Source organism: Garra rufa, chromosome 10 (assembly GCF_049309525.1).
Source record: "Garra rufa chromosome 10, GarRuf1.0, whole genome shotgun sequence".
NCBI lineage: Eukaryota > Metazoa > Chordata > Actinopteri > Cypriniformes > Cyprinidae > Garra > Garra rufa.
Genome location: NC_133370.1, coordinates 34,850,316 through 34,874,353, shown reverse-complemented (window position 1 = coordinate 34,874,353; position 24,038 = coordinate 34,850,316). Strand labels below are relative to the sequence as shown.

Here is a 24,038-nt window from a genome sequence, read left to right as displayed (position 1 = left end):
TTTCTTTCCTAAAACTGGCCGCAAGTACACTGGACTTAAAATGAATGACTCACAACTTAATAATTTATTACTAACACAATATATAATAATAATAATAATAATTTATGCAAATGATAAAGTTTTAAAGTTTGCATATAAAGCATTTAACTTTATAATTGCATATACATTTTGCAAAGTCACATATACCAAAAATGCAGTTGAAACAACATTGTGAAATATCATTACTATTTAACATAACTACTTTCTATTTTTCAGTTAACTATTCCAGTTTTCAGTTGTCACACAATCTTTCAGAAATCATTCTAATTTCAAATCTGATTTGGTGCTTAAGAAACATTTCTTATTATTATCATTGTTGAAAGTTGTACTGATTAATATTTTTGTGAAAAGATTTTATAATGCACTGTGACCTACATTGAGTTATAAATATAAATAATAAGTCACAGGGGCTGGTACAAATTTTTCTCATTGTTCCCCATGTCAATGGCCCTCTTAATTCATATGTATTTTTAGTCTGGAACTATCTGAATACTAAACAATGATTATCTTAAAGCATTAATGAGACGTTGAATTGAATTGAATGAGACATTGAATGTGAAGAAGTTGAATATTCTTGAATATAATACTGGACGCAGCATTGTATCTAGCAGAGATAAAATAACCACAGAACCAGCACAGCTGTTCACTAAAGAACAACAGTTACAGATGTCTTTAAAAGTGCATTTACCCCATCTACTGGTGCACTGCTGTACACATTCATGCAGATCACTGTTGGTCTGACAGCTCTGACCATAACATCAAATCCAGACACATTCATTATTAGTTTCTTCGGAAAACAAATGCTTCTTAAAACATATTTGAACTGACCAACATGTTGTTTTCATGTGTGGAAATGTAGCTGAATAACCTTTATTTGTCCAATGAGGTATCTTTTAACATAAAACATTTTATAAAAAAAAAAAATAAAAAAAAATTTTATTAAAATTATTATCATTAGAGCTAGAAGATGCTTTACTGATCAATACAACTAAACTAGGGCAACATTACAAAAAAATGCATTATATTTCTTGTGTTCATAAAAATCAGTCTTCATAGAAAATAAGAAATCAAAAGCAAAATGAAGCAGATGCAGTTAATGAGCCAAGTCACCCAAATGAGGCGTTGCAGGACTAGGCCCTAACAGTATTGCCTTCTAATCCAGAGGAAATGTGCTTCTAACCACACAGCGTTTTCACAATGACGTCTGACAAATTGCTTGTCAGAGATGAATAACATGGTCGATTTCTACATTGCTGTGAGGGACAATGCTAGACAGCATCTTTCTTTTGCACGAAGAAAAGCATTAAGGTTTAAATATTCAAAAGCTTTGAAGTAACAGCATGTTAAACTAAAACAGATTCACTAAATCTCTGCAAAATAATGAGGCATATGAAACAGAGCTATTGAGGAAGCAGACACCTCTTATCAAAAAGGTTACTTTAGGGAAATTGGTTTAATTATTTATATTTGTCATTAAAAAGAAAAAACAATGTTTTTGTCTAATGTTTAAATGAAACGACAATGTAAGGCATGTCTAGTAGGCTCATTTTTTACTCTAAAGGGGTGTTAAACACAACCTTGGATAAACATGCACTGTTCAGAAACTCCGGAGAATGTAATGTAATAATATAATGTAAGATTTACTATGACAAAAACAGCAGATTACAGTCAGTTTCCTCTTCACTGTTTTCATTATGATCTTTGATGGCCTGGCAACAGTCTCTCACAGAATCATCCTTTGTCCTTTTCCTCCTCCGTCTGTAGACAGGTTTCTTGTCGGCTGCTTCTTTTAAACTACATCTCGGTTCTTGAGGTTGTAGGGCTGTTTGTAAGGACTCATAGAATCTATATATAAAAAAGGTTAATACATTTAATACATTTACATGCGGCATAACTATCATATTAAAAGTGTGTACAGTGTGAATTTTTTGGAAAATAACTTTTTGAAAAAAGTAAAAAATAAAATGTGAAATTAAATGCGGATGTGGAAAATGTGCAAATAATATATCCTGGGACATTTTTATTACTTAAAATAAAATACACTTCATCTGAAGTAAAATTTAAAAACCTCTTTCAGCTAGTTTCCAAGCCAACATTTGGTTTTATGTGATGTATTAAAATAACTAAAACTGAAATAAAAATTAATAAAAATGATAGACCTACATTTTATACAAAAAGAAAAAAACTTAAATGATTTAATTAAAAAAGATAAATGAAAACATACAACAAAATTACTAAAATTGAAAATAAATTTTAAATTTTAAAAACTTTTCGAATCAATTAAATTGCAGCATTTTTGTTAAGAATTTACTTCCCACTGTATATAAAAACACAGGAGACAATACCTCTTTGCTTACAATACCTCTCTATTCTTTTAAGATTTTCTTCCATCTTCTGGTTAGAAACTCTGACAAGGAAATCAAGGTATTTGTCAGTGATGAGGACAGTTCCCTTGTGGCTGACAGGTACCTCAAGACAATGTGTGCTGCGTACTGCCTATTTAAAAAAAAAATACATTTCAAGGACAAATACAGGTTTTTTCAGATCACAGAAGAGCACTGATCTTTAATGTTGAACACAAAGCACAATGTGTAACTTACCATGATGATCTTGCCTTTCTTTCCCACAGTTATACCAGAATTCCTAAAGCCTGAGTTTACTGCAACAGTATGCTATGAAATAAACCATCAAATGGAAGTCATTATATATTTCCCCCTTAAACAACCTCCATGGTCAGTTTGATTAAAATTCAATGTGACAGTTACCAGTAGTTGTGCGTCTTCAAGCTGTTTACACTGAACATGAAGGACAAAAGGCTCAAACTTGAAAGTGCCATCTCCAACAGACTTCTCCAGACTTGTGAGCTGTTTCAGAAACACATGAAGCTTTAATCAAGGTCAATTATTTCTGTATATTTGTAAAGTGTCTTAAGTGCTGAATTTCTCACCACATCTTCACTGTGGCACTTCTGATGAGTAACAAATAACCAGGAGCAGTTTCGCTTTTGCACTTCTTGGCAATCCCATGCCTTTGATAAAACATTCCATAACATAATGCGGTGTCACATAAATACTTAAGTTACCATGTCCTTAACAATCTTTTGACAAAGTCTTACAGTATATGCTTAAATTAATATTTTATTTGTTGACAAAATAAATACAAAGTAAAGGCTACATTTTAAATTGTAGAGTTATTTATAGTTAGAGTCAATTGGTCCAAACCTTCAAAGAGATAGTTAACTGAAAAATTGTTCCCAATATGTATGATTTTTTTTTTCTTCTGCTGCTGAACACAAAAAAAAAAAAAGACATTTTAAAGAAATGTGTAATTAAATAGTTGCTGGTTCATAGTGACTTCCCTAGTATGAGAAAAAAAATACTATGGAGATAAATGGGGGCCAGCAACTGTTTAGCTACTCACATTCTTCAGAGTGTCTTTTTTAAACAGGAGTGTCTTTTGAAAATCATACTGGTGACAAATATATACCAGACAAATACAATCTTACCCCGTCAAAAAGGATGATTCTTCCAGAGCAAGAGCTTGTCGTGAAATACCGATCGTGACTGTTGATAAATGAGACAATATGAGAAATATCTTCATCCACACTGCCCTTCTTACTGAAATCACACTTATTAAGACACTGATTCTTCCATTGCTGAAACGTAACGTTATCGCCGGCCATGTTTAAATACTAATAAATGATACTACTCGTTTTTTCCAAACTTTGTAATAATATAGCTAAGTAAACAATCAGATTTTAAATATTAGTTTGTGCGCTAGATTTGATGTACCGTATATTTCACGTTTGTCATTTTGAGAGCACAACCGGGTACGGTGGCCGGGATGTGCCCAAATTCATTTTATACGGAAGTAAAGAGCTGTACGGAGCTGCAACCTGCGTAACGTTAGCAGGTGAACAAAATGTACCCTATGCCGTGCTCTTTTCTTTAGAACGCGACGCTGTGTAACAATTGTGCACTACATGTGCTATTTGCTGAAATAGACTGTATGACAAAGCTCTGTTTAGATAATTTCCATCTAGACGTCGAAGCTTATTGTTTGCTCTTTTTTCACCAGTGCAGAAACCAGTCAAAGTTCAACCTACCTTTTCAATCCACTTGTTTTGCAGAGACTACTGCAACATGGCCACATCTAAATTAATGAGGGCCATCAAAGTGTCAGAGTTTGGAGCTCCTTCCGTTTTAAAACTCTGCACAGACCTGCCTGTGCCAAGTCCTGGTCAGAAACAGGTTGGTTAAAAAAACTTTACTTTCTGATTTTATGATTAATTAATAAAGTTTAGTTTTCTCCCATTAATTTATTTTATAAATGACATATTTTTCTTTCTGCACAGATGACCAGATGATGATCTGGCAGATTCAGTAATTAAGATACCCAAAAATAGAAAATTATGTCATCATTTACTTAAATTTCTGCAATCAGCACTCATGTAAAATCATGTCATGTTAATCTATATAGCACCTTTTGCAAAAGACTGCTTTGAAGCAAGCAGCTTTACAGTATGAAGCATGAAAAAAGTTTTAGTGTTGCTTTCAGTTAGAATTATGGTGACCACCAGTGGACATGATCAGTTCACTTAATTTTGTCATGGCCACAACACATAAACTCGTGGGAACGTGATATTATGTAGTGGCCATGAGATATGTATATGTATAGAATATTTTTGACAGGTAAAATTATGTCTGATTGTTCCCATATTCTATATGAGGAATATCAACTTTTGCCATCAAATAGAAGACTGAGAGTACCATGTGCTAGAATGAACAGATTGCGGAAATCTTTTGTTCATCAGTCAGTAAAACTAATCAACCAGAATTTGGGGTTGAAGTAGGCAGCAATATTCTGATGAATGGAAGGTACTTAAGTATTTGCACAGTAGATGGATTTGTATTGATGTGTATTTCTGTAAGTGTATTGTATTGTGTAATGTGTATTGTTGTGAATCAATGTCAGACAGTAAATGCTCTGGGATGGGAGACCATTTTTGGAAGAAATTCCAACAATAAAGTGAAATTGAATTGAATTAAATAAGTCAATATTTTACCATTTTGTAAAAGCTGAATAATTCAACAAAACCTACTGATTAATCGTCAAATTAGTCGATAAATCACTCTAATAATTGTTAGGTTAATAATTGTTTGTGTTTTTTTTAAGAATAAAAAGTCAAGGGACATGTTTTTCACCATGTTTAGAGAATGACCCAGAGACCATTTCTCTTTTTAGAAATAACATTTATATTCATCTGTTGGCATAATTTGTAACGGTATTAGTTTATTATATTGTTGTTGTTGTTTTGTTTTTTTTAAGAGTTGTGTAAACACTTTCTGCAATTGTAGGTTCTGATTCGAGTCCATGCATGTGGCGTAAACCCAGTGGAGACATACATCCGCTCTGGATCCTATGCTCGGAAACCCAGCTTACCCTATACTCCAGGATCAGATGTTTCTGGTGTGGTTGAAGCTGTTGGGGATGGTGTTTACCTCATACAGGTGCTGTGATTTTATTTGTCAACTTGTTACCCATCTTGCACACTGACCACAAATTTACATGTTTGCTTGGCATGGATTGCAGTCTTTTCTCTTTTCACAGGCAGGTGACAGAGTCTTTACCACAGGCACAGTGACAGGAGGATATGCTGAGTTTACTGTGGCCTCAGAGGACACTGTTCACAAGCTTCCTGATTCCCTAGACTATAAACAGGGTGCTGCTATTGGAGTCCCATATTTCACTGCATACCGAGCGTTAGTTCACAAGTAAGATTTTGTAATCTTTGTTGTAGGGTCGTAAATTAGGTCATGGGTACAGCACTGCTTGAGGTGTCTGGAGCTATAGAAATGTTTTGACGCATTTTAAAAACTACTTTTTCTCTAAACAGGGCTCATGCCAAAGCAGGAGAGACAGTTCTTATCCATGGAGCCAGTGGTGGGGTAGGATGTGCAAAATTTACCTTAAATTTATAACGTTGTTGTGATACTTCAAAAATGATTTGGATTAAACAGACTTGTACAGTTTTGAAAGACTAATTTTAAGATTAATTTTAATCCTGTGTTTGTAGGTAGGCATTGCAGCATGTCAGATTGCACGAGCGTTTGGTCTTAAAGTTCTGGGTACAGCAGGGACACCTGAGGGTATGAAGCTTCTGGTCATCAATGGAGCTCATCTTGCATTCAACCACAGAGAAAAAGACTATTTGGATAAAATTAAGGTTTAATTCTCTATTGTTATATTTTTTGAGTTTACATAATTTTTACACTTTTTTTTTGACTTTCACTTAATTTGGAGTCACTCTTTAAAACAAGGTTAATGCATTAACTTACAATGTTCAATAAATATTTTATAGTGTTTATTAACTGTGTTAACATTAGTTAATAAACTATACTTCTTTAATGTTTATGCTAGCTCAGGTCCATAAGTAATTTCAACACATACAGTAAATGTTGAAATTAATATTAATTGAGATTCATTTTAAAGGTGGTATCAGCGATTTCTAGCCTGAAACATAAAGTGTCAAATTCAGCTGACCTTTCATCACGATCCGCTCGCTGCCTGCCCCATAAATTGTCTGTGAAGCCTAGAGTCCGAGATATGCCAAAAAAAAAAACAATCGGCACTACCAACCTTTCCACACATAAACATACAGTGTTCCAACCAATCAGCGTCAGGGGTTTGGTGTTGTGGACTTTCGCTCCGCCTCCCTCACATCCCTGCACCAGTAGGAAAGTCCACAACACCAAACCCCTGACGCTGATTGGTTGGAACACTGTTTGTTTATGTGTGGAAAGGTTGGTAGTGCCGATTGTTTTTTTGGCATATCTCGGACCCTAGGCTGACCAGAGAGACGCGTTTTTTTCACAGACAATTTATGGGGCAGGCAGCGAGCGGATCGTGAAGAAAGGTCAGCTGAAATTGACAGTTTATGTTTTAGGCTAGAAATCGCTGATACAACCTTTAACTATTGTTTTTTTTATGTTTTTGAAAGAAGTGTCTTATGGTCACTAAAGCTGAATTTGTTTAAATTAAAAATACAGTAAAATAGTAAAAATGTGAAATATATATATATATATCATTGCATATTTTAATTAATTAATAATAATAACAATAAGAAGAAGTAGAAGAAAATACAGTAAATAAATACAGTATATAAATTAAATTAAAAGTAAATACACTACCATTCAAAAGTTTGGCATCAGTAAGATTTTTATTGTCTTGGGTTTTTTAAAAAGTTTCTCATGCTCATCAAGGCTGCATTTATTTGATCAAAAATCCAGAAGAAAAAAACAAAGTACAAAGTTTAAAAGAACAGCATTTATTTATAATAGAAATATTTTCTAACAATATACACTACCATTTAAAAGTTTGGGGTCAGTATGTTTTTATTCTTTCTTTTTTTGAAAGAAATTATTACTTTTATTCAGCGAGGATGTGTTAGATTGATAAAAAGTGATAGCAAAGACTTATATTGTTAAAAAAAGAATCCTGAAAATAAGTATAACAGGGTCCAAAAAATATTTGACAGCACAACTGTTTCTAACATAGATCATTTTAATAATAAATCAGCATATTAGAATGATTTCTGAAGGATCATGTGACACTTAAGACAGGAGTAATGGCTGATGAAAATTCAACTTTGCATCACCGGAATAATTTATATTTTAAAGCATATTATTAAAATAGAAAACATTCTTTTATATTGTAACATTTCGCAATATTACTGTTTTTTTTTTCTGTTTTTTTGATCAAATAAATTCAGCCTTGATGAGCTTAAGAGACTTCTTTAAAAAACATTACAAGTCTTACTGACCCCAAACTTTTGAACGGCAATGTATATCAAGCTAACATAAATGTGGAGGGTACAGATAAAGAAGGACCAACTAAGTGACAGAGAAATATAAATAGATAAATAAAAAAAGTAAAAACAACTATAGGGTAAAAACTCTGTCATACCATACCACATAATGTCACATAAGGAGGTTTTAATATAACAAAGTTATGGGGTGCAAATGCTGTGAATAACATCTGTTGAGGACTGAATAATACACGCAAATAGCTCCAAAGGAGTAATCTTATAATTTTATGACAGCCTTTTAATGATGGTGACTTAAAATATCAAAATATTTTTCCTGGCAGCAAAAGCCATCTAACATGTTCATTAGAATATTCCTTAATTTCAAGGAAGACCTAAAAGTAAATGTAATGGACCCAAATCTAAAACCAAACCAAATATGCCAAAAATAGTTCAAAAAGTTCAACCATAATTTTATAACTTTAATTACATTATAGCCCCTATAAACAATGGTTGTAACCACCTATCTGTTTTGCATGTGGAGCAGAGTGGAGAAAAAGTTTATATAAAGATTATATTTATGTTTTTATGTTATATGTTATAAGGTGTTATGCACCTTTAGTTGAATCAGTCTTGCCCGTTGCATAGTCCAAACCATCTCCCAGTCCTCTTCTAAAATGTCCAACCCAAGCTCTCTCTCCCAGGTCAGTCTGGGATTTAATGTTTTGGGAGTGCCAAAACAGGATACAATTTTCATTAAAAAAAGAAAAAGAAAAAGTCCCTCAAAAAGGTAACCTACACAAGAGGGAGCCAGAGGTTAAAACCATAATCTGTAATAGTCATTAAAAACTCTAGAAAGCCACGCCTTAGGAGTAGTAGTAGTAGTAGTAGTAGTAGTATATTATTTCAATAACTGTTTTCTATTTAAATATGAACTTGCCAAAAATAATGTCCCTGCTTAATGTGCTGCTACTCTGATATTGGCCCCTGCTCTGTTCAGGAATTCCATTTCTGTTTACCAAATGTCTGTGAATTTATTGTTTATATTTCAGTTGTTGAACCTTTTTATGTTCATAAAAGTATTACATGTTGGGAAATTTGATGGGGAAAAAGTAGTAAAGTGGAAGGACATAATATATTTATTTGCTGCTTAGTTGTTTTTTTCTTATTATCAATACTAAAAATTCATGATTGTTTGATAGATAGGACGTTCAAAAGAGCATTTGTTTAAAATTTAAATCTATTTAACATTATAAATGTCTTTGCTGTTATAATAGCTGGTTTTTCATAATAGCTGGTCTTCTGTGTTTAGGATGCTACTAGTGGACAAGGCGTGAATGTGATCATTGAGATGTTGTCCAACGTCAACCTCAGTAATGATCTTCAGTTGCTTGACTTTGGTGGCAGAGTTATTGTAAGTACCATGCGTTTGTTTAGCAAGTGTTTTGAACATTTCTGTTTTTTTAGTTTTCATCATATAGTTCTTCCTTTCAGATTGTTGGCTGTAGAGGTACTATTGAGATCAACCCCAGAGACACCATGATGAAAGAGTCCAGCATCACTGGTGTGGCTTTGTACAATGCAAATAATGTATGGTGGACTTCCTGACATTACATATTTAACATTTCTATATGTTTATGCGTATGCATTTATTCATCACTTATGACAAATCTTACTTTGCAAAGGATTCATGGTAATGTACATACAGGTTTTTTTATTTGTGTTTTTCACAGAAGGAAACATCTGAGTGTGCCGCAGCTCTTTTTGCAGGAATGGAGACAGGCTGGTTGAAACCTGTCATTGGTCCTGAATATGCACTTGATAAAGTGTCCCAGGCTCATGAAGACATCATTAGCAGCCCTGGAGCCAGTGGAAAGATGATTTTGATCATCTGAAACTATGCAAGAAGTAAAAAATTAAATCGAGTGCAACAGAACTCTGCATTAAGGGAGTATCTTAATGTTGTGTTTAACAGAAGAAAGAAACTTATACACATTTGGAACAAATATCCAAAAGGTGTAGTTCAGCCAAAAATGAAAATTCTGCCATCATTTAGTCAGCCTTACATTGTTCCAAATCTATATGAATTTCTCTTTGCTGAACACAAATGAACAAATTTTGAAGAATGTGGGTAACCAAACAGTTGATGGTACCCATCATAGTATTTAAAAAATATTATAGGATTTAGTGGCTACCATCAACGATTTGTTGCTACATTATATTTTTATGTATGAATCACATATATGGAACAAATCATAGAGACATATTTTGTGGAAATTAAATAAAATAAAATAAACAAAACAGTTATGGGCAGTCATGGCCATATAAATATATATATATATATATATATATATATATATATATATATATATATATATATATCCAATAAACAGGAAAATAATGGTTCAGTGAGCACATTTACATGCACGTTCTTAAGACGATTATGCTTAATAGACCAAAAACCGCATGGTCATGTAAACGCAGTAAACCGTTTTCTTTTATCAGAGTAAGGTCATAAACGGCGTAAGCATAAACTGGTCGTCACAGGTAGTTTTTTGCCTCTTACTCTGATTTTGCCTGGTATGTAAACGCAATAACTTGCTTTCTGTTGGCTTACTTAAGTGTGCATGTGTGATACATGACCGGAACGCATTGCTGGTGCAGATTTTAGCGCATCTAGAGAGAGCAAACCTTTTGCAGTAAAAATATAAATATAAAAATATAAATATAAATATATCACAAAAGCAGACTCTTTCATGACAGAAAAATGTGTTCTCATCTCGTGCAGCAGAAGTACAAGTGGTTTAGTCAAAACGCAGCATTTGTAACTTCATGAGAGGATAATATATGAGCTGTAAGTTTACCGCTGACATGTTGCAAGCTTTATTTAACATCACTGCTGACTAATGTATGGAATACACAGAGTCAGATTCGCAAATGATTATATTTTGACATCACTACAGGGAAATAACCAGATTTATTAATGAAGCCATGTAAACACAGCTTACTTGCATTGTCAGGTTACTGATGTGCATGTAAACGGAGAAAACTGGTTATTTTAATAAGCTGATAATTGTGAGTTATCTGCTTACTGATGTGCATGTAAACGTGCTCAGTGATTGTTCTGCTGTAAAGCAATAGGGTCATTGTTCATCTTAGGGGGCAATTTTGTGTTGATTCAGTTTTATTCAATAACTGTGTAAAGATCATCAATTAGGACCCATTTTTAATGCCCTGGCTGAGGGAAGGAGGTTCTCACCCAAGATTTGACAGTACATGGCCCTGTCCATCATCCCTTTGATGCGGTGCAGTTGCCCTGTTCCCTTAGCAGAAAAACACCCCCAAAGCATAATGTCTTCACCTTGATGTTTGAAGTCATATAGGCAGCATCCCTCCTTGGGGAGTTGATGCCAAAGAGCTTGATTTTGGTCTCATCTGACCACAACACTTTCACCCAGTTCTCCTCTGAATCATTCAAACGTTCATTAGCAAACTTCAGACTGGCCTGTACATGTGCTTTCTTGAGCAGGGGGACCTTGCAGACCCTGCAGGATTTCAGTCCTTCATGGCGTAGTGTGTTACTCATTGTTTTCTTGGTGACTATGGTCCCAGCTGCCTTAAGATCATTGACAAGATCCTCCCATGTAGTCCTGGGCTGATTCCTCACAGTTTACATGATCAATGAATTTATTTAAGAGGTGAGATCTTGCATGGAGCCCCAGACCCAGAGAGGTTCACACTTATTTTGCGTTTCATTTGCAAATAATCACACCAACTGTTGTCACCTTCTCACCAGGCTGCTTGGTGATGGTCTTGTAGCCCAGCCTTGTGTAGGTCTACAGTCTTGTCCCTGACATCCTTGGACAGCTCTTTGGTCTTGGCCATGGTGGAGAGTGCTCCTAATCTCAGCTTGTTACCTGAATAAAATACACCTGGGAGCCAGAAATCTTGCTGATTGATGTGGGATCAAATACTAATTGCACACATTAAAATGCAAATCAATTTATAACTTTTTAAAACTTTTCTGGATTTTTGTTGTTATTTTGTCTCTCACTGTTAAAATAAACCTACAATTAAAATTATTGACTGAACATGTCATATCTTTGTCAGTGGGCAAACGTACAAAATCAGCAGGGGATCAAATAAATTTTTTCCCTCACTGTAACACCCATCATTTACTCAACCTATAAAGTGTCCTAAACCTCTATGAGTTTCTTTGTCCTGCTGAACATAGAAGATATCTTGAAGAATCTGAACAGTTGATGGTCCCCATCCCAACAGAATTTTCATTTTTTGGTGAATTGTCCCTTTAACAGGCCTCAAAATGGTATTCCATTGTACACACTACTGATTTCAATAATTAGTAGATAATCAACACAGCATTATATTGTAATAATTTGACTGTTGATTGTCTGTCAGTTCAGGTCTTGTCTGCCTCTGTGATAAATGGAACAGTGTAAGGTGAACTTGTGTGTTTGTGACTGTCAGGCATCAGTGCTGGACACTGTCCCACATTTGTGAGATCGGGTAACATGCTGGTTCAACGAATGCCCCATTTGCACGCAACCATGCACAACCTTACTGCAGATCACTCAGTAAGACAGAGCATGACTGCAGTACAGTGATACCATTGAGAAGCTAATAAAGAGTTTTACTCATTTGGACCCTCAGCATATGGATACGAGTGTTTGACATTTTGCTGCTCTATGTGTGGTAGGTAAGCACAGTGTTTGTATGTACAGATTATGGGATAAAAATTTAATTTAATTGTAAAATTCTTGACTTGAATGTAACCAGGATAGATTTATTTATTATTATTGTTGCCTATATATATATATATATATATATATATATATATATATATATATACACACACACATACACAGATGTATGTATATCAGGTCAGAGATATTTTTTGAAAGAGATTAATAATTCCACAAGGAACCATTAAATAGACAGTATTAGTGCCAGTAAAAACTTTTACATTGTTACAAAACATATCTAATTTATATTTAGATTAATAAAAGAATCCTAAAATGTAATAATATATAATAATATAGTTTTGTTTGTTTTTTTCCTGAAGATTGTGTGTTCAATTTGACTGTATTATGTAAAGTAGGATTTGAAGCAAGACATTTCCTTAAGGAAGAGTTAATTAGTAGCTGTGTGAAATTTAAAACATTCAATCAATCATATTCCCTTTTTTACGGTTCCAGTCTAAGAATATGTGACAGGTGTTGCTAGTGTCCCCACACACTATAGTAAAGCAGAATCACACTGACAGAAGGAATCAGGTGGAAGATCATGCATGTTTTATGGCTTTACCTTCCTCATCTGTCTAGCAGTCAGCGTCTCCGGGCAACAGATGTCAGAGGAGGGCAGCATCGGGTGCAGTTGCCAAAAACCAAAAGAAAAACAAGAAAGAACTAGTTATGATTGAGTACTAGTGAGTGAATGTATATTTGAACTAAAGAACTCTGTTGCGCCTTTGTTGACAAGCTCGTGTTTTGTGCTTTGATTTTGAAGATTTTGTATAAATGTTGTGAAGCTGATTGAAGGCCATGGACCACATACAGCATTTTGGAAGTCCAAAACTATCCGACATCAGTGGGAAATCATGGGAAGTATGTGCATATTCTTTCAAGTAGTCTCACAGAACTGATTCTTCATATATTCTGCATTTAAAAAGGTCAGAAAAAAAACTGTCAGACTAGGTAAACACTATACTAATGGTTCCTCTCAGGTGTCTGCCTTCTACTGATGGTGACAATCACTCAAGTTCGGCTGTCGTTACTCTGCCCTTCTTCTTGTGTGGTGTGTTCTGAAGATGTCATTATCTGTCATAAACTTGTAAACATCATTAGTAAGTAAATTATTTTGTGGTTAAAGGTTTTTTTTTTTAGATAATTTTAAAGGAAAATTCTGTCAAAATTTACTCACCCTTACATTGTTTCAAACCTGATTTTGTTACATTAAAAACTTGTAAATGTATTTTCAACTCTAAAGCCTACTGTATCACATTTGATACACACATTTCTAAGGCCTCTAAATTGTGAATAAAACTTGTTGTACATGATGTACTAGATGTCTTCTGTCAGCTGATTCTTAGCAAGTAAAAGGCCTTTTGTTATTATATAATTTTAGAAAAAAACATCAACATTGTAAATATCAAATATAATACATAAGGTTTTTGAGGAGCATATTTGTATATCTCTCAATCATCATTGTATTGCATTGCTTTATATGTTTTGCCCCACACAATGAAAAAACTACTTTGATAATGAATCTAAGCATTTAATCAAAGCATCTTTCTATATCGGAAGATATAGAATGACAACTGCTATTTTTGTGCTTTTTATGTAAGTAGTCTGTTTATGGACTGTTTTATTCATTTATCCATTTAGATGCACCAGGCTCTACTAAAGCTTTGATGCTTACTGATGGACTCATCAGTTCTGTGGACAATATGGTCCTCTCTGAATTATCCAACATGAGTGTTCTGGCCCTCAGCAACAACGCCATTTCCAGCATCATGGAGAATGCCTTTCAGAACCTCTCTTTTCTAACGACACTGTCGCTGGACCACAACCGCATCTCCAGCCAATCTCTGGACAGCTCCACGTTCTTCTGGCTCTATAGATTGGAGACTCTTGAGCTTGGTAACAACAATCTGAATGACATTGACGGTTCCTGGTTCAAAAGCTCTAAAGCTTTAAAAACACTTCAACTAGAGGGGAACCACCTCACCTGCTTGAACTCCACCACCTTTGCCCACGCTGACCTAAGGAACCTGGAAACACTGGACTTGTCCAACAACCTCATTGTGTACTTAGCACGTGATACCTTCCGAGGACTTCCTCATCTCCGCAGACTCGATCTGTCCCGCAATCATCTACGCAGTGCTCCGGATGCGTTCTCCTATCTGTCATGGCTCTCAGTGCTAAACCTTGATTTGAACCGCTGGAGCTGTACATGTGAGCTAAAAGAGCTGGCCTTGTTTCTCAACAGCTACATTCAGGTTCCTGAAAAAGTCTTGTCCAATGGGCAGAGGATGGTGTGTGTGAATGCAGATAATGCAGCTGTGCAGGCTGTGTTAGAGCTGACTGATGCTAACTGTATCCCACCAAACAGAAATATAACAGTGGACGTTGTGGCTAAAAGTAATAACACTTTTCAGCAGTATATTAGAAATGTTGCTATTGCAGTTGTATTTTCATTTTTGGGTGAGTATCTAATGCGAATGCTTAAAACCAAAACATTCACCCTATTTCAATATAAGGCTGAGGGTGTGATTATATAGTCTTAAAGCAATAATTCACCTAAAAAATTAAAATTTGCTTAAAGTTTACTTAGCCTCAGGCAACCTAAAATGTAGTTTGTTTCTTCATTGGAACAGGTTTGGAGAAAATAGATGAATAATGGATCCTCTACAGTGAATGTCAAAAGAGCTGATAAAAACAACACAATAATCCAAGTAATCCACATGACTCCAGTCCAGTCCATCAATTAGTATCTTGTGAAGTGAAAAGTGGCATGTTTGTACGAAATAAATACATCATTAAGATGTTTTAATCCATCACTTCTTGCCAAAACAAGACCATAATCCATTATATCGTAGACAAAATTTCTCCAAATCTGTTCTGATAAAGAAACAAACTGATCTGCATGTTGGATGGCTGGATGGGTAAACTATTTCTTAAATTTATTCAAAAATAAAAGCATGACAATTTTTAAAGAACTTTTTGGCATAACATGTATTATTATTTTATTATTATTTCGTTTTTTGGGTCATACTTTATTTTAAGGTCCAATTCTTGCTATTAACAAACCGTTAACTACGACTTTTTTAAATTTCTGCTTATTAATAGTTAATAAGGTAGTTGTTAAGTTTAGGTATTAGGTAGGAATAGGGTGTAGAATATGGTCATGCAGAATATGTGCTTTATAAGTACTAATAAATTGCCAATATGTTAATAATAGGCATGCTAATAAGCAACTCGTGAACAGAATTGGTCCCTATACTAAAGTGTTGCCATTTTTTGTTTTGTTTTGTTTTGACCAATGATATCCCTGCGCATGATTGTGCATTAAGGTCTATTCGTCTATTAAAATAGATCATTTTAAGACAAGATAAGGTACATAAATTGTACTTATTTAACTAATTATTTATTTAATTAGTATAACTATATTATAACTATACCTAATTCATGGAATTGGTTCTACTTTTAATTGTAGGTGGTGTTGGGATCACCCTGGGAATGATTGCCATTGCATACCACAAACTCAGTAAGAAATTTGAACTAGTGCAGGAGGAAAATAGAGCTGGAAAAAGGGAAACGTCCAGCCCAGAATCAACCCAGTGGAATTTCTGCGAAGGCAAGGACACTCTGAGCCATGCACTGTGCAACAGCAACTACAAATCCCATCAGCCCTGGGACAGAGAAGACTCTCCTTATCTGGGATCAGACTTGATGGAGAATCATTTCACCTGCCACAAGTGCAGCTCTACAGCACTTGCGGTAGGAATGCAGAAAAAAGAGATTGTCCTGCACAGAGGCAAGCATGTAGGTGAACAGCTGACTAATCGCCAACATGAAGGGAATGACAAACATTCTGTGTTGCAAGGTAAACTAGCAAGCACACTGTTTGCTTTGAAATGTTTTGAAAGTATATGCTAAAGAAGAGGATTTCCAAAATTTTAACCGCCACAGACCCACAAATATAATGACCTCCTAGCTGTATTTTTTTAGAAAATACACTACCAGTCAAACTTTTTTGGACAGTAAGATTTTTAATGTTTTTCTTAATGTCTCTTCTGCTCACCAAGCCTGCATTTATTTGATCTAAAGTACAGTAAAATCAATAATAGTGTGACATATTTTTACTATTTAAAATAACTGCCTTCTATTTGAATATACACTACTGGTAAAAAGTTTGGGGTCAGTAAGAGTTGTAATGTTTTTAAAGAAAGTCTCTTATGCTCATCCGTGCTGCATTTATTTAATAAAAAATATAGAAAAAAAACTAATATTGCGAAATGTTATTACAATATAAAATAATGGTTTCTATTGTAATATACTTTAAAATTTAATTTATTCCTATGATGCAAAGCTGAATTTTCATCAGCCATTACTTCAGTCTTAAGTGTCACATGATCCTTCAGAAATCATTCTAATATTCTGATTTATTATTAGAATGATCGATATTGGATCTATATTGGATTATATATTGCAACAGTTGCCCTGCAAAGTATTTATTTAGAAATTCTTTGATGAACAAAAAGCGCAAAAAAACAGCATTTATTCAAAATATAAATATTTTCTAACAATGTAAGTATTTGCTATCACTTTTATCAATGTAACACACCTTTGGTGAATAAAAGTATTCATTTCTTTAAAAAAAAAAAAGAAGAAGAAAAATTTACTGACCCCAAACTTTTGACCGGTAGTGTACTTTAAAATGTCATTTATTCCTGTGATCAAAGCTAAATTCTCAGCATCATTACTCCAGTCCTCAGTGTCACATAATTCTTCATAATCATTCTAATATGCTGATTTGCTGTTCAAGAAATATATATTTTTTATTATCATCAGTATAATAATAAAATTAATTTTTTTCAGGGTTTTTAAATTAATAGAAAGATCCAAAGACCAGCATGTATTTGCAATAGAAATGTAGAAATTAATACTTTTATTTAGCAAGGATCCTTTAAAAAGTCATGATAAAGTCATTTGTAATGTTACAAAAATGTATATTTCAGATAAATGCTGTTCTTCTGAACTTTATAATCAAATAAACCTCAACAAGTCAGTTTACATAATAAATTATTTGAGCAGCAAATCAGAATATTTAGAATATATAGATTCTGAAGAATCGTGTGACTGGAATAATGATGCAAAAAAAAATTAAGCTCTGAAATCACAAAATCATAGGAATAAATTACATTAAAATATATTCAAATAGAAAACAAACATTTCAAAATACTACTTTCAAAATTTTTAAATCGTATTGTCCAAAAACTTGACTGGTAGTGTAAATGCAGCTATATATTTAATATTTAAAGACCCATTAGTACTATGAATTAAATTGTTAGGGGTGCGTGCAGGATTAGACGAGACGATATATACAAAATATAATATATTTAATATAAATCTCCAAGTGGACCAAGGCAGGAACATACACACACACACACCTATTTCACAAAAGGACCGACAAAGAACTGAACTCAAACACAGACTCTTAAAGACAGACTAATTAACAAACACAGGTGACACAGATGACTAATAATTACAAGGACAGGTGCAGGGAATCACAATGACGAAGGGCTAAACCAAATGACAGATCAACGGGGGGGGGGGGAAGACAAATGGGAAAAACCAAAGACAAAACAGACATAACTGACATTACGCCCCCCTCCGGAAAGGCGCGTCCTCGCGCCGTGGAAAAAAGAAAAAACGAGAGGGGCTGAAAAACCAGGAAACCAGAGTCACTGAAGGAGGGGGTTCCGGCGGAGGACGCAACCCCCGGAGGAGGACCAGAACAAAAGTCCAAAGGGCAAAAAAGACAGTCCAAGGGGGCGACGATGGTGGGAGGAGCCAGGGAGAACACAGGAGGGACCTGAAGCAGGAGAGCAGGACCCAGATCGCAGCCAGGATGACAGCCCACGGAGGAGCCGACGGAGGGAGGAGCCATGGAGGAGGGAGGACCGCTGACTCCAGGGGTCCGACCGACAGAGGCAGAGCAGCTGGCAGAGGAACTCGAGGCGGAGATGGAGAGCCGACGGACCAGGGCGACACCGCGGAACCGGAGGGCCAAGGTGGAACAGGAGGCTCTGGCGGCGGAGGCGGAGATCTGGAGGTCCGCGGCGGAGCCGGAGCGACAGAGGACGAAGGCGACGCTGACGGGAAGGAGGAGCCTGACAGAGCCGGAGGGACAGAGGGACGAGGCAAAGCCAGAGGAGTGGAGTCCCGAGGCGGCGGATGGTCGACGACTGACCAAGGCGGAGCCGGAAGGATGATGGAGCCCGGTGGAGCTGGTGGGCCGACGGGCGACGGTGGAGCTGAGTGCGTAGAGAGCCGTGGTGGAACCGCAGGGTCGGAGGGCCGAGGTGGAGATCTGGGCTCAGAGGCTGGAGGCGGAGCTGAGGGAACCTCCAGCCATGCCACCGATGTGAATTGGCATCCCTGCGGCGAGCCCACTGCATAGATGGTGGGCTGAGGGTGAGCTGGGGGCTGGCAGATGAACTCCGGGACTCTGGACAGCTGGACGGAACCAGCGGGGACTCAGGACGGCTGGGCGGAACCAGCGGGGACTCAGGACGGCTGGGCGGAACCAGCGGGGACCAGGTAGATTCAGATAGAAGAGGGTGGGTGGGAGGGAAGTTCATGCCAGCCAGTGGCTCAGTGACAAAGTCTATTAAGTCAAACGATTTATAATCCAAAACTTCGGAAAAGTCAATAAGGTCCCCAGAGTTGTCCAGCTCACCCCCAGCGGTGTTGCAGTAAGCAGGGCTCTCCATTTCCCTCACTTGCTCCACGTCGCAATCCACCATCACAGATGTAGAATCCGGCTCACGCACCTGATCAGCCGGAGAGGGCTCTGGCTCTGTCGCTCGCGGCTCTAGTGGGGTGATGGTTGGCTGTTCTCTGGGTCATGAGTGGGGCTGACGTCCTCCTCAACGAAACCGACAGTCCAGGAAGATCCACAGGACGCCAGCACCCACTCGATGTATCCGGCAAGGCTTGCTCGAGGACCCTCCCCGGACAGCTGCGTCTTGATGTTTTCATTTAATCCATTGCGGAAGAACGTGCACAAGCAGCTGTCCGGGTAATGAGTAGATGGGACGAGGAACAGAAAGTTTCTGATGTGGTCCTCGAGAGAGCGTTTCCCCTGCTTCAGGAGGATAATGAACACGTTGGGGTCATCCATGAGGGAAAAAAATAAAACACTGATACAAAAAACGGAAAATAAACGCAGGGAGAGGTGCCGGGTAAACGGTTGTAGGTCGGTCCTTATGTTAGGGGTGCGTGCAGGATTAGACGAGACGATATATACAAAATACAATATATTTAATATAAATCTCCAAGTGGCCCAAGGCAGGAACAAGGCAGGAACATATACACACATCTATTTCACAAAAGGACCGACAAAGAACTGAACTCAAACACAGACTCTTAAAGACTGACTAATTAACAAACACAGGTGACACAGATGACTAATAATTACAAAGACAGGTGCAGGGAATCACAATGACGAAGGGCTAAACCAAATGACAGATCAACGGGGGGAAGACAAATGGGAAAAACCAAAGACAAAACAGACATAACTCTGATATAAATATTACAAATATGTGTAAAATATTATCTGGAAGACATTAAATGTTATAATATTTATAATTTATAATATTTTTTTTTTTTTTTTTGCACCCTCAAATTTAAGGATTTTCCAAATATTGTCCTATCCTATGCAAACCATATATCAATAGAATGCTTATCTATTCAGCTTTAAGAAGATGTATAAATCTCCATTTTAAAAAATCGACCCTCATGACTGGTTTTGTGATCATAAATAATTCTGTTTAGTTTTAACTTGTTTTTGTTTTTAATATGGTATAGTTATAGACAGCTGTTAACTGTATGGCAACACCTTCCATTCTTTCCATTCTAGTGGTGACATCTAGTTTATTTAGTTGTTTAATATCACTAAAATTAAATTGTAAATTACTTCTCTGTTTTATTCACAGACACAAGTCGACAAAGACATAATGAGAGTGAGGCAGGCATTCCAAACAGCAATCTGGGCAGTCAGGGTACTTCTTCCCAACGTCGTGGGGGATCAAACAACATCTCAGCTGTCAGAATACAGCAGCTGGCCCTCAGTAATCATTTCTCAGCCCTCCAGAGAGGCACGTTAAAACCCCCAGACCAAATCCACAATGAAATAACTCAAGGAAATCACTCACTGTCACAGCAACCAGCTGAGTACATTGGTGCTCAACCCATTTACCAGACCATCAGCTGTCTGCACTGTCATCAAACTTATGAATACAGACAAGCTGGGAGTAATAACCAGAACTTTCAGTTTGCAAATCACTCACAAAACACAGTTCAAAATGGAGCACAAATGTACAACGCCATGCTATACAGAGATATCTTGGGTTATGACAAGTCAAATGCTGGGAGACATGGTGAGAGTCAAGATAGTGAGCTGGGCTTTAAGTTAGCTAATCAAAGAAACGTTACTTTTGATCTAGCTAGGAGTGAGGAACATGTCATCACCACAACGGCTGACAGACACAAAAAGGAAAGCAGGATGAAGGACTCTGAAACATCTGCACAAAAAAGCCCCCGAAAACTGGGAAAGACTAAGAGCAGCACACAAGGACACTTAAAAAGCCAGAAAACCAAAGGACAAGCAAAGAGGACACTGAAAGTTAAATTAAATTTAAATCCCCTTCGAAAAAGCAGAGTTCATCCAAAGGTCATTGACAAAGAAGACAAAGAAAAAGACAAGATGTACAAAAAGTCCAAGAAGGAAAAACTGAAAAGCCAAAAGGACAAAAAAGATAAATTAAAAAATAACAAAACTAGCAAAAAATCAAAAGATAACACTGAATGCTCAGGAAGTGAGGCAGAGGAAACCAATACTGTGCAAGACACTTCTAAGACTAAATGTGCTAAAAAAGGAAACAAGGAATCAAAGTCCATGTCTAAGGATACAGATGATATCATTAAAGAAAAAGGTCAAAATTATATTTCAATTCAGGGAGAAACTCTGTTAAACACAGACTTTAGCAGTAGATGTGAACCTCAAATGGCATCAACACTCCCACTAACACTCAGTTTAGTTCTTCCAGATGATCTCAACAGTCTTACAGCTCCATCACACACTGACATTTTGAATGCCATTGACACTCAGCATCTATCCAATCTAAATAATGTACTTCCTGTGAGTGAATCCACTGCTTCACAGGATGTTGTGGATCAGTCAAGCATTTCAGACCTGATGAGCTCTGCTGCACCTGTCATCCAAGAATATGTATCTTCAGCTGAAGGCTCACCAAAGAGGAAGTTAAGACTCATTTTACCTGAAAAAACAACCAATAGGCCACAAACAGCGCTTGATAAGAAAATCCGATAGCATCATATTTTTACTGATAAGGTAACAGAAACAATGCACTGCTTAGTAAATTTTAGCTATTTGATAAATGTTCGATAAACATTTATTTTAAGTTATTTACATTTTATTATACACAAAAAATGGTCTAGGATTTACCCTTAAACAAATTTCACTCAGGAATTGGTAGTAAAATAACAGTAAAAAATATTCAAATGATCTTTATTTTATTTATAACTTTGAAGAGTATGTTTTTTTTTTTTTTTTTTTTTTTTTACAATGTAGAGTTTATATGTAGTTTGTAGTTTTATATGTATCATACAAGCAAGTTTTTTTTTTTTCTGCAAGGCCACAGGTATGAAAAATCTCGTTGTTTTCTGTTCCAATTAAGTGTGATGAGATTGTTGTTTAATTTTTGCATAGAGTTGCAAACAAGACAGCAAGAATACAAAGTGCGGCCTATCATGCAATTTTATGGTTTGCAGATAAAAGGCAGTTTGGACCTTAGAGAAAACAGAGTCATTGTGCAGCTGCATGTTGATGCAACAGCTCATTGAGTGAACATTTAGATATCTGATATTGCAAACAAAATGGAAGAAAAAGATGAAAAGAACTGCAACAGTGAGGAGAAAGGAGAAAGAAAAGAACCAAAAACATTTCTGGGGATCTTTACAAGAGACAAGTTCATCATGTTATGTGTTGGTATCGGACTGTTTGCACTTCTTCTCATCATTATATTAACTTCAGTATTTGTGATCACAAAAACAGGTATGGAGGCTCTTCAGTGTTTTTGAGTATGTGACAAACGTGTGACAAATGTATGTGACATTAAATATTGCTTGATATAGAGTTCAGAATATTTCCATATGCAACACCATTTATCAGGTACATAATTATGAAATTGCCAGCATTAAGAATTTCAGAGTAAATTGAGAATACCATACTGATTTTCTTGTTAAATGTTGTTCATTGGATACTCCTTGTGCATGATCTCAGATGGTACAGTTGACATGGACATGGAGCCTTTTCCATCGGATGGAGACATGCTTGACTTTCTTATCCAAGTTGGAGAGATTCAGGAGAAGGATGGTCTTTATGCAACATGGTATCACGCAGCCAACAATAAATCTGAGATGAACAAGGCCTTGAACAGTAAAGTGATATTTTGTTTTATCATAGCACCTTTGTTCAAGGTTGTGTTTCAGTCATTTCAGTTAGCAGTTGCATAATAAATAAACTTATTCCTGTGATATGTATTGGGCTAGATAAGAGATACACAATTCATGTTAAGTGCTCTGATAACAATATCTACGTATGATATGATGTAATAAAATACCTTAAAAACCTAAGTTAATGTCACTGTATACATTACAGGTGATGTCATGATCCTAGAGGCTGATATAAATGTGCAAGGTCATAATACAGCCAATGAAACCAATATTCCGATCATGGCCCATCCACCAGACATATACAGTGACAACACTCTGGAGGAGTGGCTGGATGCTGTACTCAAATCAAAGAAAGGTGAACAACCTTACTGAACAGGTGAACAGTACTATATGCTTTTATATATAGAAGACATTGTGAACACTGCTTTGTCTCCATTGTTTATTAGCAATTAAGCTGGATTTTAAGAGTATCAATGCTGTGGAACCCTCACTGGATCTGCTGAGAGTGAAAAACCAAAGTGGGATCAACCGACCGGTGTGGATAAATGCAGATATTCTGCCTGGTCCTAATGTCCCTAATTTCTGGCCAGTAATCAATCATACAGAGTAAGATTGTAGTACATATCTCATTTTGATGGTAAAACAAGGATACCTTTTAATTTACTTTGTGATTTAGGCAAGTGGTTTTCAATTTGTTGAGCTGCTTTTCTGATATTTAGACCAAGCATCAGGTATAATCAAGTATAATACTGTGTATTGCTTTTGTTCAAAAGTTCTTGTAAAACTTACCTTTTCAGAATGTTTTTTGTAATAACCTAAATAAAACCTACACAATTACACAAAGTACACAAAACATTCATGAACACAATTATTTGTAGCTTTTATTTTATTAAACAAAACATTTTTGTTCC

General features: G+C 36.0%; 3 protein-coding genes across 3 annotated transcripts in view; 2 read left to right on the top strand and 1 right to left on the bottom strand.

Annotated features, from left to right (window-relative positions):
• Positions 1-1,473: 1,473 nt before the first annotated feature.
• tyw3 (tRNA-yW synthesizing protein 3 homolog (S. cerevisiae)) lies at positions 1,474-3,851 on the bottom strand. Its single transcript, XM_073849005.1, has 6 exons — positions 3,545-3,851; positions 2,987-3,067; positions 2,805-2,903; positions 2,640-2,711; positions 2,402-2,535; positions 1,474-1,884 (listed from the first exon to the last, which is right to left on the bottom strand). The coding sequence occupies exons 1-6, from the start codon at positions 3,719-3,721 to the stop codon at positions 1,683-1,685; spliced, it is 765 nt and encodes a 254-aa protein (XP_073705106.1). The 5' UTR covers positions 3,722-3,851; the 3' UTR covers positions 1,474-1,682.
• A 66-nt stretch (positions 3,852-3,917) lies between these two features.
• On the top strand, positions 3,918-12,513 carry cryz (crystallin, zeta (quinone reductase)). Its single transcript, XM_073849004.1, has 9 exons — positions 3,918-3,951; positions 4,169-4,289; positions 5,397-5,549; positions 5,650-5,813; positions 5,936-5,987; positions 6,116-6,265; positions 9,156-9,257; positions 9,338-9,433; positions 9,577-12,513. The coding sequence occupies exons 2-9, from the start codon at positions 4,182-4,184 to the stop codon at positions 9,736-9,738; spliced, it is 987 nt and encodes a 328-aa protein (XP_073705105.1). The 5' UTR covers positions 3,918-3,951; positions 4,169-4,181; the 3' UTR covers positions 9,739-12,513.
• A 9,967-nt stretch (positions 12,514-22,480) lies between these two features.
• Positions 22,481-24,038, top strand: part of fam151a (family with sequence similarity 151 member A) — a 4,217-nt gene continuing 2,659 nt past the window's right edge. The window contains exons 1-4 of the mRNA XM_073849436.1: positions 22,481-22,726; positions 22,955-23,110; positions 23,333-23,482; positions 23,574-23,733. Coding sequence (XP_073705537.1) covers positions 22,549-22,726; positions 22,955-23,110; positions 23,333-23,482; positions 23,574-23,733 — 644 coding nt within the window. The 5' untranslated portion in view covers positions 22,481-22,548. The remainder of the gene's footprint in view (positions 22,727-22,954; positions 23,111-23,332; positions 23,483-23,573; positions 23,734-24,038) is intronic.